This window comes from Pelmatolapia mariae, linkage group LG7, assembly GCF_036321145.2.
Source record: "Pelmatolapia mariae isolate MD_Pm_ZW linkage group LG7, Pm_UMD_F_2, whole genome shotgun sequence".
In the NCBI taxonomy this organism is placed as follows: Eukaryota; Metazoa; Chordata; class Actinopteri; order Cichliformes; family Cichlidae; genus Pelmatolapia; species Pelmatolapia mariae.
Genome location: NC_086233.1, coordinates 56,945,053 through 56,961,227, shown reverse-complemented (window position 1 = coordinate 56,961,227; position 16,175 = coordinate 56,945,053). Strand labels below are relative to the sequence as shown.

General features: G+C 40.1%; 2 protein-coding genes across 3 annotated transcripts; one reads left to right on the top strand and one right to left on the bottom strand.

Annotated features, from left to right (window-relative positions):
• The first annotated feature begins 144 nt into the window (after positions 1-144).
• c1qtnf13 (C1q and TNF related 13) lies at positions 145-2,635 on the top strand. The gene is made up of 2 exons (XM_063480406.1): positions 145-175; positions 1,584-2,635. The coding sequence occupies exons 1-2, from the start codon at positions 145-147 to the stop codon at positions 2,633-2,635; spliced, it is 1,083 nt and encodes a 360-aa protein (XP_063336476.1).
• Positions 2,636-4,035: 1,400 nt separating this feature from the next.
• Positions 4,036-14,921, bottom strand: nr1h4 (nuclear receptor subfamily 1, group H, member 4). 2 transcript variants are annotated; one of them, XM_063481182.1, is made up of 9 exons: positions 14,825-14,921; positions 11,850-12,227; positions 8,279-8,419; positions 7,222-7,364; positions 7,013-7,111; positions 6,663-6,762; positions 6,365-6,511; positions 4,405-4,518; positions 4,036-4,274 (listed from the first exon to the last, which is right to left on the bottom strand). In XM_063481182.1, the coding sequence occupies exons 1-9, from the start codon at positions 14,919-14,921 to the stop codon at positions 4,036-4,038; spliced, it is 1,458 nt and encodes a 485-aa protein (XP_063337252.1). The 2 variants fall into 2 exon arrangements, with proteins under 2 accessions (XP_063337252.1, XP_063337253.1); XM_063481183.1 differs by lacking the exon at positions 14,825-14,921 and adding an exon at positions 13,351-13,381.
• Between the last annotated feature and the right edge of the window lie 1,254 nt (positions 14,922-16,175).

Genomic DNA, 16,175 nt, shown 5'->3' with positions numbered 1-16,175 from the left:
TTTTGTCTCATGGATGAATAGGAAGAATATATTGGAGGGGGTTTGGAGCTCCTCCTCCTCCTCTCATATCCGAATGGACAAAACCTTTTCCCCTTTGGGTGTCAGGCCTGTAATGTGGACATTAGCAGTGCAACAACTTTCACCATGCGGTTTCTGCCCCATCGTAGCTCCACAGGTGCGTTTTTATGTCTCTTACGGATAGATTATGTTTTAATGCAAGCACTGTGTTTGAATGAGTGTGAGGGGTTTTTTTTATTATGCCATTTGTCATAAATGTATTTCTGTGACTTAGTTTATGTATTTTGTATGTATTTACACTCTGTGTTACTGCTATATAAATGTAAGTACTTACTTTAAAGAATGCAACAAATGCAAGATTGTTTTAAAAGGTTAAAATTAGGTTTTGAAAACTTAATTTCAACTGGATAGCAAGAGTTTTTGGATTTAGTTAAGACAGCTCGTGCTCAGAGTTACATATTTAACTATCATCAGACAGATCTGACCTTGTAGTATTTAAAATGTATTTTTTATGCATGTACGTACACAGTATTACATTTTGTGAAGGATTAGAAATTTTAGGATCATAAATTTCTGTCTGTGTAGGTTTGTGCTCACAAATGTGTGTGACGGTAAAATTTAATAAGTTATGCTTGTAAAAAAATATTTTTTTATATTCATGATAATATGGTAATGGTAGCTGATTTATGTCAACCTGTGCACTTATAAACTAATGTTTCCTAAATTGTTTTGCTCTCATATCTTTTAGCATTTTGTTCTGCTCCACCTCCACAGCCATTTGAAATTTTCCATTGTTCAGCACACAGAGGAACAGATGAACCAGCACCTAATGCAGCCCTTCTGTCAGTGCACAGAGAGAACAGACAATACCAGCCATATTACAGGGGCTGCTGCTCACACCGAGGGCTTAATTCAAGTAGAAAGATTTATGTTAACAGAGAGCAGCCATACTTCCCAGGCCTAAATAAAGTGTACTTCACTTTGCTGCCAGCCTTTTAGTTTTAAGTGACCTTTAAAGCTTTACCTGATGGATATGTGCTGTGAGCAGTTCAGTTAAACACTGATTTTTAGTCTAGGTATCTTAGAGAAGCACTCATAGAGCCCTTAGAAGACTTAAAGAAAGTGATTTGGATTTAAAATGTAACCAAAATTTCCTTCACCACCTCTCTGAGTTTTATGCAAATTTGACTTGACAGTTTTGGCATAATTGTTCTGACAGACAGCACTTATCACATACATTAATCACGGGAGAGGAATTAGACAGTGTCAGAGATATTGAACTGTTTTCGGTACAATATTTCCCCCTGTGTTTCCCAGTCCCTGACTCAATCTTGTTCAATTTCTGACAGAGTTAGGTAAGAAGATGAACACTTGAAAGTGCGTGTGTGTGTGGGTGGGTGGGGGGTTAAATATGAAGCTACAACTTGGTTAGTATGATATCTTAAAGGTGAAAATCGTTGGTTCCCTCCAACAGAAACAATATATAACAGGTATATATGTACCTGTGCTTTGAGTGACTGATATCTCATTATGTAATTTCACAGGTATTTCTGTCTTGTTTTCAGATCAGTGGAGCACACACTGCTACGTGCTATGTTTGTTCCTCCTCATCAACTGCTTTGGACCAGCTTCTCCCCTTTATGCTCCTCCCGCGCCAACAGGTCTCCTCTCTGCTTTCTCTGCCACGCAAACCAGTAGCGTGGTGGGAGGCAAGCAGAAGGCAGTGACCTTCAACAGGCTCGTGGTCAACATTGGAGGGGATTTCAATCCAGACACTGGCCATTTCCGCTGTCGCATCCCGGGGGCTTACTATTTCTCCTTCTCTGTGGGGAAATTTCCCAAAAAAATGCTTTCTGTCATTCTGGTGAAGAACGGAGAGGAGGTGCAGGCTATAGCTTATGACGACTTCCGCAAGAAAGGGAGAAAAGTTCAGAGCCAAAGTCTCATGATCGGTTTGAAGAAAATGGACATAGTGTGGTTGCGTTTGCAGCCTAGCCCCCAGTATGCTTTGTACAGCAACGCTGGGCCTTACATCACCTTCTCAGGTTACCTGGTCTATCCTGATGCCATGGCAACCAGCTACATCAGCAACCACTTGTCTACACCTGCTCTACCCTACCCAAACTGTCCACCTCAGGTCAGAGGCCAGAGAGAGCAGCCACGGTCTGCCTTCTCAGTAGCACGGACATCAACCCTCATGGGTTACAGCAGCTGGACACAAGAAAAGCCACCAATCACCTTTGATGTAGAATATGTCAACATAGGGGGCCATTTCAACAAAACCTCTGGCCGCTTCACCTGCCACTTCCCAGGGGTGTACTTCTTCGCCTTCACTGTGGGGAAACACCCTCGTAGGGCTGTTTCAGTGAAGCTGATGACCGGGAAGGGCGAGGTGCAGGCAATGGTGTTTGATGATGACACATCAAAGAGAAGGGAAATGCAGAGTCAGAGTTTGTTGCTGTCTCTCAGCAGGGGCGACAGTGTGTGGCTGTACAGTCAACAGGATGAGCGCTTTGCTGTTTACAGCAACCAGGGCAGGTACACCACGTTCTCAGGCTTCCTGGTTTATCCAGATACAGAAACACCTGCCACCAGCCGGGACAGAGGACACCTATAAATGTCTTAAGGTTGTAGCTGGTTTTTGTTCCCAGCCTGCAGTTTATCTCCACGTCAATGAGTCAGGTAGAATTTTTAATCTGTGGTCAGCATAGCTTAACAGATTCCGCTCTCTCTCTTTCTTTTTGTAACATTTTAACATTTTATTAAACAATGTTATTCCAAAAGGTAACATTTGTTGCCACCAGATGGTGCTATGATACAGCTAAGTGCAATTTTCTCTTAGAAAATCTGTGATACAGTTTGGGTTTAGGTGCACAGATACAACTATCTGAGAATTTTCAGTTTAAAAAAGTGAACATTGCATGACAAAAAAACCCTTTGTAAATGATGTAAAGTTTATTCAAATTTATGTACTACAAAAATTAGACTTAGAGTTGCACCATGTTAAAGTTATTTAACTTTTATTTGTAGAAAGATCTGATTAAATGATTTGTGTGCAATGATAAATAAATTTCCTTAAATGAGTTTTACATATGTTCTTTTTTTCTTCTAAATCAAACAAATGCTGGTTTGTGGATGATAATGAACCTAAAGGGTAGACACTGTAATTAAGGATTTTTATAACATATCATAACACAGGACTCAACATCTGATAAATCTCTTTCCAAACATGAATCCCTAAATGTTGCCATTTCTACTTTAGCTCTTAAAGCTTCTGATTCACAGTGCCATTACCACCAGGAAGAGAAAAAGAGCCAAACATTTATCTTAAATAATCTTTATTGGCTATTAGAAAATTGGTTAAAACATGCAAAAAAAAATCCCTGTCACGGCCCTCTAACTTTGTTTGGCCAGATGGCTACCTACAGGCATAAATAAGGAATAAAAAGTCAATGTTTCTGGAAGATGTAAAAATGAAAGATTGTACAAATATGATCAAGCAGAAAAGGTGACAATGTTTTTGTTTTTTTTGGTTTTGCTTACTCTTTATTGAATAACTGCATCCCAGATGTTGTGACTAACTATTATGAAAACTATTTCCAGGTAAACCTTTTTTTTCTTGAAAATATTTATTCAGGCAGATCGTAGGATTCACCCATTATCACACTTAATCTAAGCCTTCCACTTCTTAGGAGCACCACCATGGCTTTCCAGTGTTTGTACTTGTTTGACTAATCAATGTTTTGCATGATATACACAGTTAAAAAAAAAGGTTTGCCAAATCCCAATATTTGAACAGGAGCCTCTTTGTGCTGTGAATGGTTAAAAATAATAGAGTAATCCATGAGAAAGGCACAAGCAGCATTCTAAAGCAATCACTACATGACTAAATCCAATGTCATGGCTTCACAACAGAGGCTGGGAAAGGACTGTAAGTTTGAGCTATGATGTTGTCTTGTAAGTTAATGTCCACATTATCACCCCTGTGTTACCGCCTTCTTCTCTCGTCCTGGCCCGTCACTGCACATCCCAGATCTCACAGAGCAGCGGGGTAAATTTGTGGTCGTTCGTTCTCCAGGATGTGAGCATCTCCGCGTGGAAGTGGTTGAGCGTTCTCAGCTCTGTCAGACGGCCCAGGAGACGAGCAAAGTACTGCGGTTCCTGCGGATGCTGCAGGGCGCACAGCTTCCTCAGCACATCCAGCATGGGCTCCTGAAGTCTCTCAACAGCCTGCTGATCTTTGACATAAGGCCGATCTGGAGAGGAATAGAGTGGATAGTGATCATCATCTTCACAGAAATCAAAATTTGAATCAAATATTACTTTAGGAAACAACAAAATACCTCCAAATCAATGCCGTTAACGCTATTTTTTGGGGGTGCTCACCTGGTGTCAGGATGGTTACGGCAGTAAGGAGAGCCTGTTCCTCCTGTGCCATGTGGAGTTCGCAGATGCTTTTGTAAAAGTTGAACATGGGTGTAATGAAGTCCTGTGATATACCTGCAGAAAAAGAAAGCAACATATATTTATTTTCTAATAAAATAGAAAGTTTTATATATAAAGTCAGTGAATAGTAAATAAACAAGTCCTCAAATTAAGAAGCCATGTCTTAAGCTTTGGTTTAATTACTTAAAGTAGAGTAATTCAATTTCTGTTCTTGTTGTTCATGTTGTGGAAGAGCCAATAAACATGTTTATGCTGACTGGAAGTGCTCTAAACACAGTAAACTGACCTTCCCAAATTAATATCTTTAAGTCTTTGATCTGCAGCTCTACGCAGACAATGTTAGTCTGTACACTAACTCGATGGATAATAAAGGATTGTTGATGCTGCTGAAAGCTGGCAAGGTTTTATAGTTTTAAGATGCACAGAGAGGGCCTGTTTTATGTAACAGCCTGTACTTTGACCAGGATAATCTATAATGTTGTATTATACTATTCATTTTATTTATTTAAAAGATGCTGTAAAGTTTTTCATGTAAAATACATTCAGCTTTAAGCTTTTACAGCTAATATGATCAAAGACTGGAGTCTCTCAAAGTTAAATCAAAAACACATATACAGGGTCTGTGGTGGATGTGCTCTGCTGCATTGTGGTGAGAAGAGTGGGGAGGAGGTGGATGAAGGTGTGAGAGAAGCGAGGCTAAGGAGAGAGCGAAGAAAGAGTTTTTATGAGTGAACTGTATTAATTATGTAAAGCCATCAGCAATTACGACACAATTATTTGCAGTTAATCATAGCTCTTATCCTTATCCTAGCCCTGCGTCAGATTGGTGACCTGTCCACAGTGTGCCCCGCCTCTTGCCCTATGGTAGCTGGGATAGGCTCCAGCCCCCCCCCCCCCCCCCCCCCCCCCCCCCCTCCTGCAACCCTGATAAGGATAACCAAAAGAGAATGGATGGATGTAAAAAGTAGAATACTGCCAGTACAGTGCAGCACAGTCATACCAGGCTCATTCACCTCTAAATCATAATTTCTAAAACCTTTTCTGCCTTTCTCTGGTTCTAAGCAGCGATTAAATAATAAACATATTTCATATACATATTTCAAACTACTCTCTATATTATTTAAAAGTTTTTGTTTAGTATGCTCTTGCACGGTGGCAGCACTTCCTGATATTAAAGCTCTTCAGCTAGCAGAGGGTGCCTGTCTGCTCGGGCACATCATCGAGCTTTCAGAAATGCCAGCGGGGCTCAGAGGGAGAGAAGTGGACAATAGCACTTCTGATGTTTTGATAAGAAACAATGGCCTCCTCAGACAGCTTTGATCACTTATTCTCGCAGACTGGCCTTTACTGTGAATATCTCTTATAGGCACTATTCACACCAGAGCAGCACTGAGGGACCCAGTGACGCGCACACACGCCTACCATCACTGCTGCTGTCTGTCTAACTGTCCAGCCTGGTTGACATAATGACACCCCACATTAATATAAATGATTTTTTCTTTTAAAGGAGACAACACAGGGGACATATAAGCAAAAATCTATAGGTTTGGATTAAAACAGCAGAAGAAACTCATGCGTTGTAATAAATTAATCCCAGAAAAGCCACTCTCCTTTAATCTGCAAGCATGGATGCACATGTAGCGCCAAACAGAGTGAAACAATAGCCAGTGAAGGTGTGTGCTCGTGCGTAATCTATACCCAGCCAGAGATCAACAGGTCAGCATACGTAACCGACACAGATCAAATATTCATCAAGGACCTGAAAGACTTAGCTGCTTGGCTGCAGAAGACCAAGGCTGCTGAAGGTCATGAAGCAAGAGCTGCACACATAAAAACCTGCATCTGCTATAACTGCTGAATATAAGCACCGACACATTTATAGATGCTGCTGTAGACTCACCACTCTTCCGTATCCTCTCCTCTAAAAGTTGCGCGTATCCAGTGGGCATCTTTTTACTGAAAACCTGAGCTGAGCGCAGATATGTGGCTTCCACAGCTGAACCCTTCAGCAGAGCAATCTGATCTTCGTGATCCAGAGACAGAAACCCTATGACAGACATAACACTTGTCATTACAACAGGCAAGATACTGTGTTTTTACTTTATGTACTCTCCCAGCACCTGTCATGCCTCTGTCCATGACCTTAAGATATCACTGCAGTGTGCTCCACAGGATTGGTAAAAAGAAAAAAAAATTACCTGGAATACTTTTTGTAAACTCCACCAAAACTTGAACTTGACTTGTTGCCACTTCTGTCAGTAGGAGAAAGTTTTCGTCTGCACTGTACTGTTCTTGTAGCTTGAAGAAAAAACAGCGGGAAAAACAGATCAGAGGGAAGAGGGCGCAAACAGCAAAAACTCCACAAAGCAAACTAATAAAACAGTCTCAGCGGCATGTAGTCATGCAAACATTATTTCACCCAACAAGCTGGTGCTGCTTGTCTGATGTCTGTGCATACAGGTTTTATTTTCTTAGCTGTATTCCACGCAGCCAGTTTTCATCAGCACTGTTCGCTTGGTTATTTAATATCAATATTTCTGTTTCGTACCAGCTTTTTAGCAAAATCTTGAGGAATCTGATGTTTGTTGTAAGCATCCACGATGAGTTTCATGAGTGCCTGCTGCTCTTTGGTGAGTTCAACTTTTTCCTGGATTTAAAGAGAAAATCAAAAACAGCCCATCATTAAGCGGTGACGTCTTCTGTGCCTGTTTGAGAGCATCAGCGAGCTCTGAGGACATCTGCAGATGTTGAGGTTACCTTTGACAGTCTGGTGGTGGAGGTGACCTGCTTGTTGTCGACATTCTCTGGCCCCTCCGTCTCATCCCCAGTCGACTGTCCTGGGGAGGCCTTGGTGTTCTTCCGCAGCCTTTTAGATTTACACTGGATCTCTGTCAGCAGGCCTGTCAGTAGCGATGAAGGATTCACTTTGCGTGTTAAATACCTTGCAGGTTTTTAATGCAGCGGCGGTGCGGAATGTTTATTTTCATCTATGATGCCTTTGATCAAACTAATTACTATCTATGTGCAACAAGCAGGCAGATTTCTTTTGCAACTCTTGCTGTTTACTATTTTAACATCACATCATAATGCATATATGTGAACTGCACTCTACTAAACGTGATTCCTTTTCTACCTTATTCCTTCCCAAAAACACTGCAACTGCCACTACTTTAGATTTCTCTGATCAATTGCATAATAAGTTTACACTTAAGATAGTGCTGAGAAGAGAAGCGTTCTCAGTTACCATCTGTCTTCTCACATTTTGATCAAAAATCTAACTCACTAGGCTCCTGTTGAGGCAGCAGATAGAGAGAGTTGTGAATGCCTTCCACCCTGCATTATTCATCACAGCTGCTCTGTACTATTTATGAGCAACAGGAGTCCAGCCTCTCATCCTTCTCTTTTCAGCTGACAGCTCCATAATAGACCCCAATAATCCTCCAATACCCAGTTTCAGAAAAGTGGGTGCTCCTATTTACAGATTTTGCCTTCAGTTTGAGGTAAGCTCAGCATTTGAAACTATAGAGACAACTGAGAAACATCAACTTAAGGTAAAAATCACTTTAGCAAATGTGTCATGTTCTTATTTTTTTAAATGCAGCTTAAACAGATAAACAGATGTTTGTACTGTGTGATATATACTGACATGTAATCCCCCATTAAAATTCAACAGCCCATGTCAGAATGGAAAATGTACACTTATATTTAGCAGTCTCTCTTAATCATAATAAGTAGATGTTACTGTGGGAACACGTTAACACTCTTAAAAAAAAAAAATCCCTGTTTCGGCATCCTCTAATGCAGCGATACTCACATTCTGCCAGCATGCCCATCTCCTTGCACTTTCTCAGCCGGCACTCCTGGCATTTCCGGCGCATGTACATGTCCATCTCACAGTTTCCACCACTCTTGCATTTGTACACAGCGTTTTTCGTGATGCTCCGTCTGAAGAAACCTGAACGTGGTAAAAATAAAAATAAAAATGTATTAACAACACGGGACGCCGATATGTTATGATCTTTGATGTGCACATGAGTGTTTGCCAGTTAATTACTGGATTTTTAGGGCATTTGACACAACGTTCCTAAACCCCCAACCTCACCCTGAAAGGTTGTGGTGAATCAGTGCACCTCTCTAAGCCTGGTTCTGCTGGAGAGCTTTTTTCTTCCTGTTAAAAAGGAAGTTTTTCCTTCCCACTGTCACCAAGTGCTTGCTCATAGGGAGTCATGTAATTGTTGGGGTTTTTTTTAATATCGTTATCATCATTATAATATAAAGCTCCTTGAGGTGATGGATGTTGTAAATTTGCACTATATCAGTTGAACTGAATGTTCAGAATCTACCTTTATACTACATAAGCCCCAAAAAGAGCTGATTAAACAATGATCATTCCTTAAAGTTATTTTGTGTTATCTTATTCCTTTACAGTGTCATATAGACTGTGAACATTTAGCAACTGACAGAAAGAAAGGAGAGGCTAGATAAAGGCAAAAAATGTATTTTAACTAAGAGCTATTAAAAATCTTCCATCCTCTATGGAAGCTCGTTTCAATCACTGGGGAAAAAAATCATCCATGACTCAAAATTTCAGGTAATTATCTCATAAATTAGAGTTTGTTCAGGATTTTGACATACCTAACTCAAAATCTTGATTAACCCAAAAGTTCAACTTAGTTCTGACTGGCATTTTTTTTTTCCACTGGTAGAAACAAAGCTTCCATAATCTGCATCGATTAGTTGTGTGAGTTATTAATCTCTGGCTCTCTTCCACAGTGCGTCTTTTGTCCTGTCTCCCTCCCCTTATCCCCAGTCAGTCTTGTCAGATGGCTGTCCCTCCCTGAGCCTGGTTCTCCCGGACGTTTCTTGCTGTTAAAAGGAAAATTTTCCTTCCCACTGTCACCAAGTTCTTGCTCAGAGGAGGTCTTCTGATTGTCAGAGTTTTCTCTGTATTGCCCCATATGGAAAAGATATATATAAATCTTGTAAAGTTTGTATCTGTCTTGTGTGAAACTTGTATGAAAAGCATACAAGGATGAAAACAGATATAAGATCCCTTGAAAAATTATATAATGAAACTTGTATGTTTTGGATACTTACTAAAACAATATATGAAAGTAATGAGAAAGTGGCCAATTTCATGAGTAAATCATATAAGTTTTTACTATTTCTTTTCCATACGGGGCAATTTAAAGCACTTTATTGTTGTAGTGATTTGGCGCTATACAAGTAGAACGCAACTGAACTGAGATGAACTGAAGTGAATGGAGAGACGAATGCTGTGGCGTTTGTTACTCTGGCAAAAATGAAAAAAATAAAAGTTATGTTACAGCTTCTGTATCAGGTCGTGACAGAACACATAAATATTTTTAATAAGGGTGCATTAAGTTATGTTATTTAAAAAAAGAACTCATTACAGATAATAAGTGGCACATTTTATATGTGGAAAAATAACCCTGTTAAATACAACTCAGGAATTTCTGCACTGCAATATTTGAGTTTTTTCTTTAATATTTGAGTGACACATATATTCTTATAGCATTAAAAAGCTAATTTCTGCTAATATATGGTATGAAGTTATCAGTGCCATAATGTGTGTGTCATTACTTTTGCTTATGCTGAATACTTTTGTTTTGTCTTTTGTGGCATTGGTACTTAGAAAATAAATAAAGGATCAGCTCCAGATTCCAGCTTTCTATAAATGATAGTGTTACTATACTCGGAAAAAACTTGAGTTACTGCTTCACTAGCTGTTCTAATTTAGTTGTATATTGAACCCAACTGGCTTTAATCCAAACAACACACTAATAAGTTATACCTGGACTACTGACATGCACTCACACACACGCTCAGAATAACCGTGGAACAGCAGACATTCTGACATCATTAAGCACAATGGCATGCAGTAGAGTAACTGAGCTCAGGTTGCTCGTGCATTGTACAGCCGAAAGCTGAGAAGGAACCCAATCTGGTGGCAGTACCAGGTAGACCTGAGCCTATTCTCAGTCAAATGGCAGGACAGGTCAGCAGCCACACTCCTGGCATTGTCCCACTTCACAGTGTGGAATTACACTTATATCGTTTCACCCTGTTGTTTGGCAGGATCCACACCAAATCAACAGTGTCATAAAGACATGGTGACAGCAGACTGGTGGCCTTCAGCAGTTCATCCCCAAGTTAATGATTTGTAAAAGGGACAAAAAGGGTTGTAAAGTCCTTGCTCTTACTGTAAGATTGCCTAATTTTATGGTTTTTGTTACCTTAAAATCAGCTTCAAACCCTTCGGTGTATGATTGCATAGTTTACCTCCTGTCCCTGAAGGGTTATTAAATACAGAATAAATGGTATTTTGTTCTCAGTGTACAGCAGCTGTAAAGGATAACAGATTACAAAAACAGTTTTTACAGGAACTGAGTAAGATATCAGGTCAAGCATTGGAGCTGCTTACACGGGCATTTCAAACTGTTGAAGACCTCTGGAATTAACAAGATTGTAAAAGCACATGTTTTCTCTTCTCCATTTGTTTGAACTGTAGATTTAAACACATCGTCATCATGGTTAGACCCCTTAAAGTCAACAGCTAAACACAATAACATGATGTTGGAATTTGGGGCAAATGTCATTCAGTTGCACACTAGACACACAGTCAGTCTTAGATGAAAACACTGTAAAAGCTTTAGCATTTTTTTTAAAGTGGAGATATTCTTGTTCGTGTTGCTGTTCTTATGTTTAACACCCCTGCACTAAAGCATTGTGAAGCCACTGCAGAAGTACCTTTACTTCTTTCTAATTGCTAGCAGGGGCAACTCCTCAAGGTACAATAAGAAATATGACTGTATTGAAAAGCTGGTAATTTTGTCATTAGTTTATGGTCTCAATTTCAATAGAAGATTAATCAACCACAATATGCTTTAGGATAAGCCAACCTTTTCATTACCAGGTTGCTCCCATATGAGTATGCAGATTCCATCAGTTCCCACCCCTTACTCATGACATCCAGTTTGAGTCACCGGGGCCATGACACTGAAATTGCTCTGCTTGGGCCTTTGTAACAGGACATCGCGGACCAACGGATGATGTCACCCTGGTTACGTATTATTTTTTAGGATGTCTGTGCTTTCACTAAAGTAAAGGATTTTATTGCTTCTTTCTCCACTGTATATCGTGACTAGTATTCAACCCTGTTTTTATTTGATCACAGTTTTCCATTTCCCATGAGGCCCACCCATGTCATCCTTGATAAGTCACCACATTTAGAAAATCCCTAAATTGCTAGTGTCTTTTAGCTCCACCAACTGCTCTTATCATTACACTGTAAAGAAGACAGGCTATTTAGAGTAACAGTTACAGTTAAGGATCACACTGCTGTTTCCTGTTCTACGTCTCACCTTTACATCCCTCACAAGTGAGAGCATTATAGTGGTATCCAGAGGCCTTGTCTCCACATACAACACACAGTTCCTCCCCTTTAACCCTTCCAGCTTGTGACAGGTGCCGGCTTCTCTTGCACACAGCCGGCACAACAGAGGAGCCCTCCTCCATCTCCGCCTCATAGCTGCCCTCGAGGGGTCCTTTCCTCAGTTCATATATCCCTGTGTGTGAGTACCATTCGTCTCCATTATACTGTGGGTAGTAGTTCTGAGTGGAATAGTATGGAGTGGAAGACACTGTTGGCTCCATGAATTGGTACTGCATGCTGGGATAGCTGGTGAAGGGTAAGATGTCGGGATCCTGCAGGAGAGGGCTGCCTTGATCTGTGAGGATATCTAAGAGAAGAAGAGAAATGATATGTAGCTTCATCTTAGTCAAATGTAATCAGAGACACAGTACAGTTGTTGCAGTTTTAATATGAACAAGTTACTTGAATAATAAAGTTCCTTGAAAAGCTAAAGTGTCAAAGTATTAAAATATTAAAAGAAAAGCTTTGCAACGGTTGACTCCTGCCTTTAAACTAGCTTTATTAAAGGCAAGGTAAATCCAAAACATACAATCACCACAATGGTAAAAGAAAAGTTCCAACCATAGAGAATTAGTCGACTCTTACATGACAGTAACACCGGGACGACCAACAGATTACATGACAAAAGATAAACACAGACACGGAGGACAATCAGGGGACGTGGAAACAGCCAGAGACCAAGACACAGGTGAACAGACTGAGATAATCAGCCAGGAGAGGGAAGTAGAAGCAGACACATGATACAAGAGGCAACTATTGTAAAAAGATAAAATAAAACAGGAAGTAGGAACAACACCTAAGGAGAGAAACACAGACGCATAAATAAATTTGACATAGATGATCTGGCACGGGAGAGTAAACAGAAAATACTGAGGCAACAACGTAATTAAATAACTTAGGGAGTGGATGAAGAACTGAAGGCTCAAAATACAAAAGTATATACATCAAGATAAAAATACAAGCTAAAATCCAAGAGAAGAATATCAAATAAACTATCATATAGAAATCCAAAAATCAAAACTCTGCTTCCAAGAATTGTGAACCGTGACAGTTAAACAAAGTTGAAGGTTTAACTACTTTCTCATAACATACTGTACATATACTATAAACCCATAAATGATTAACAACCTGCTTACACAGAGCACATTGTGGCCTTTAGAATTAGATTTAATAGCAAAACGAACAAAATTACACATTTGCAAGTGATATTCAGTCGAAGAATGTTAACAGGATCGTACTTTTGGTTCATTATTACATACTGATGAGTTTTATAACCTTCATATACAACTTATCAGGGATGACTACTGCCAAGACAACACAATGCAATCATCTCTTGACTAAACTGACTGTGAAATGTTCAATTTTGCTTTTAAAGCCATCAGACCACCTAATACTAACACAATATCAGTATAATATAATGTAACACTGACCTCTTGAAGACTTAGTCTGGACCATGGCCATTTCTGTGAGCCCAAACACACAGATTATTTTGAAACTTTGCTCTCTGATCCACACTGTCCGGCTGTGCTCTGTTGTTCAAGTCTATCTTTCCTTTTATTAACCAAAACAGTCATCTTCAATTTCTTCCTTTCGATCGGCGTGCTTTTCCCTAAGGATCTGAGTACAGTACCTACTGTAGCAACTTGGCACTTGCTTGAGTAATCCCAGGAAGAGCAAAGGTTGCCACAGCTACTTATTAACCACATAGTCACATTTCTTCACACTGCTACAAGTAGCCGGCTGATATCAGAAGTCATTTCCAGATGTGGACATAGGTACAAGCTGACTGCTACTGTTCAGTGAGCTTGAATTTGTGGACAGGTCAGATCCGGCTCATGCAATTGCTCGGAGGAATGTGAGCATCCATAAATGCTTTACAGGTGCTGGATGAGAGTCACCTATTGTTAGTTGATATTTTCATTCAAAATTAAGATCTGATTTCTGAAGTAGGCGATAGCAGGTGTGCAGAGTGTACTTTTTACCTTATAAAAATAATTTTGTTCAGCTGGTTAGTGGAAGATTGGCATTCTGTTGCCACTCACTCAGAGTTGTTACACATCCTTAGTCACTGGCAGATAACTGACTAATGTGACAGAAAAATGTCACAAAGTAGCCTCAAACTATTAAATGTATCTGTTTGTTTACAGGTCACTGTGAATTAGTAATAAATCATCAATAAATTATATCTTTGCAAAAGGTTTAATATTCAGCTCTTGCTGAAACCCTGACTAGTGGCTGAGAGCCCACATAGTGATAGCTATTTGCTAAGCTTCTCCTTGGTTAAATCAGTTCACTGATACTCTTGGTTGTGTTTGTACTGTCTGTGCTCATGGCTCCTTCATCTGTACATAAAAACCTGTACAGAAACTTCTGTTCTAAAAATGTGCTAAAGAGTAGGGTGAAGGTTAAGGCTAAGATTGGGTTTTTATGGTGCATGCATGACTCATCTATTAATGTGTATTTACTCCAACGTTGTCTTTACTACAACTTTGCTGGTTGATATCCTACTATTTCTCTTGTTACTTAGCACTAATTAGCAGGGATCCCCGTCTTTAAACTGCACTCAATGATTCTGTCAATGCAGCCTGCCAATTAACCTTTCTACTGTTAGAACTGGAATTCAGCACCGCACTCCTCTCATACAAACTTGATCACTTGTAGCTCCTAAAATCAAACCTGCAACAATTTCAAGCTTCAAAATAGCTCACAGACCCATGCATGGGTGATGCCAGGGTGGCTACAGCCATCTTTTATATATGGTTTCTTGTTTTATTGTTCTAAACACTAGTACAAGTTAAATGCAGAGATGATTTCCCCATGCTTGTACTGATTATAATTGCAAAGAAATTAGTATGGGAATGTTCTCACTTGCTCAGTTTTGATGTTGTCTTTCTGTAAACTTACCATAAAAGTGGGAACTCTCTAAGATGGAGAATTCATCGTTGGGTGGGAGCTGCAGTGGTCCCACCACATTGATGTCGGGGCCCATCCACTCATTCATTCAGGAGCGTTGTCTGTCACCGCCTCAGAAAACACAGGTTGGACTGGGCTGGAAACCAGTCACGCGCTTTGAATTTGGTGATTTCTGTAAAAGGCATGAAAAAGTGATTTGTCAACCGCGATGAGGCAACGCAAGTCCCTTAGACGTCTGCACCCCACTGGAATTAAACATCATCTTGGGAGTCTCCACATCAGTGCACCTGACAGGTCTCTCCCACGCTGGGAAGAGATGTTCGGTACTTCCCTACAGAGAGGTGGAGGATGAAGGTCAGGTGACCAGACTGCCGCAGGAAGACCAAGTCATGGAAAGAGGTCTGTTCTTTCTTTCTGTTATTGCCTGTCCCGTTACAGATTCATGTAAGACTGTGTCATTAGTATGACAAGATCATTGTCTCTGTTAATTTGATTTCACTGAACATATCATATGGAGGTCTCACCTGTTAGCAAACAGCACTGCTTATTAAATCTTATATTAAAATCTGGACAGCTGAGGAGATTGAAAGCATCTCGTACAATGTCTTAATACTAGTTCTCAAATGTGTCAGAGGCCTTTCTGCTGCTAGGGACAAAATATGTTCCCATGTGAGACATGACTTTTATAGACCTCACCAGCCACATTTTTAATTAACTAGGTGTAATTTCCCTTGAGTCTAAAGCTACCCACAAGAATTCAGAAACCTGCTGCCCACACTCCAACCAAATCTTCACACAATGCCACACCACAGCCTTAATAATAAGTCACCAGTAAATTAGAAATATGTTCATTCTCAATCTCACAATTCTTACCTTCTCTTTGGCAGCTGAGGTTGAGTTCCTTCTTGCTGAATTTTTCCTTCCTGTGACTTTTTCTTTTCTTTTTCTTTTTCTTTTTTTTTTGGTTTGGGAGGGGGGGATATCCACGCTGTGAGCTACAACTCCATCAATACTTTCTAATGAACATTAAGCTGCTGGTGCCTGGACATCAGTGAGACCATGTGTGACTAAGTTGGGGTCAGGGAGAAATGGATGGTGGTTATTAATTAACCCTCCTCCCTATCCAAGCCAAATCCCTCTTTATCTGAATAAGACAACAGGCTACAGCATGAATTCCCACCCACATACACAAACATCACACACATGGAGCCATATCCAGTCATTAGCATGACACAAAAATTGGTATGAGTGGGAGCCGGCTGAGTATAAGCGATGCCTGTTAATATCATCTAACAGTTTACTTGTAATAATAATGAAAGCCGGGGAGAGCTGTGGATTTTGT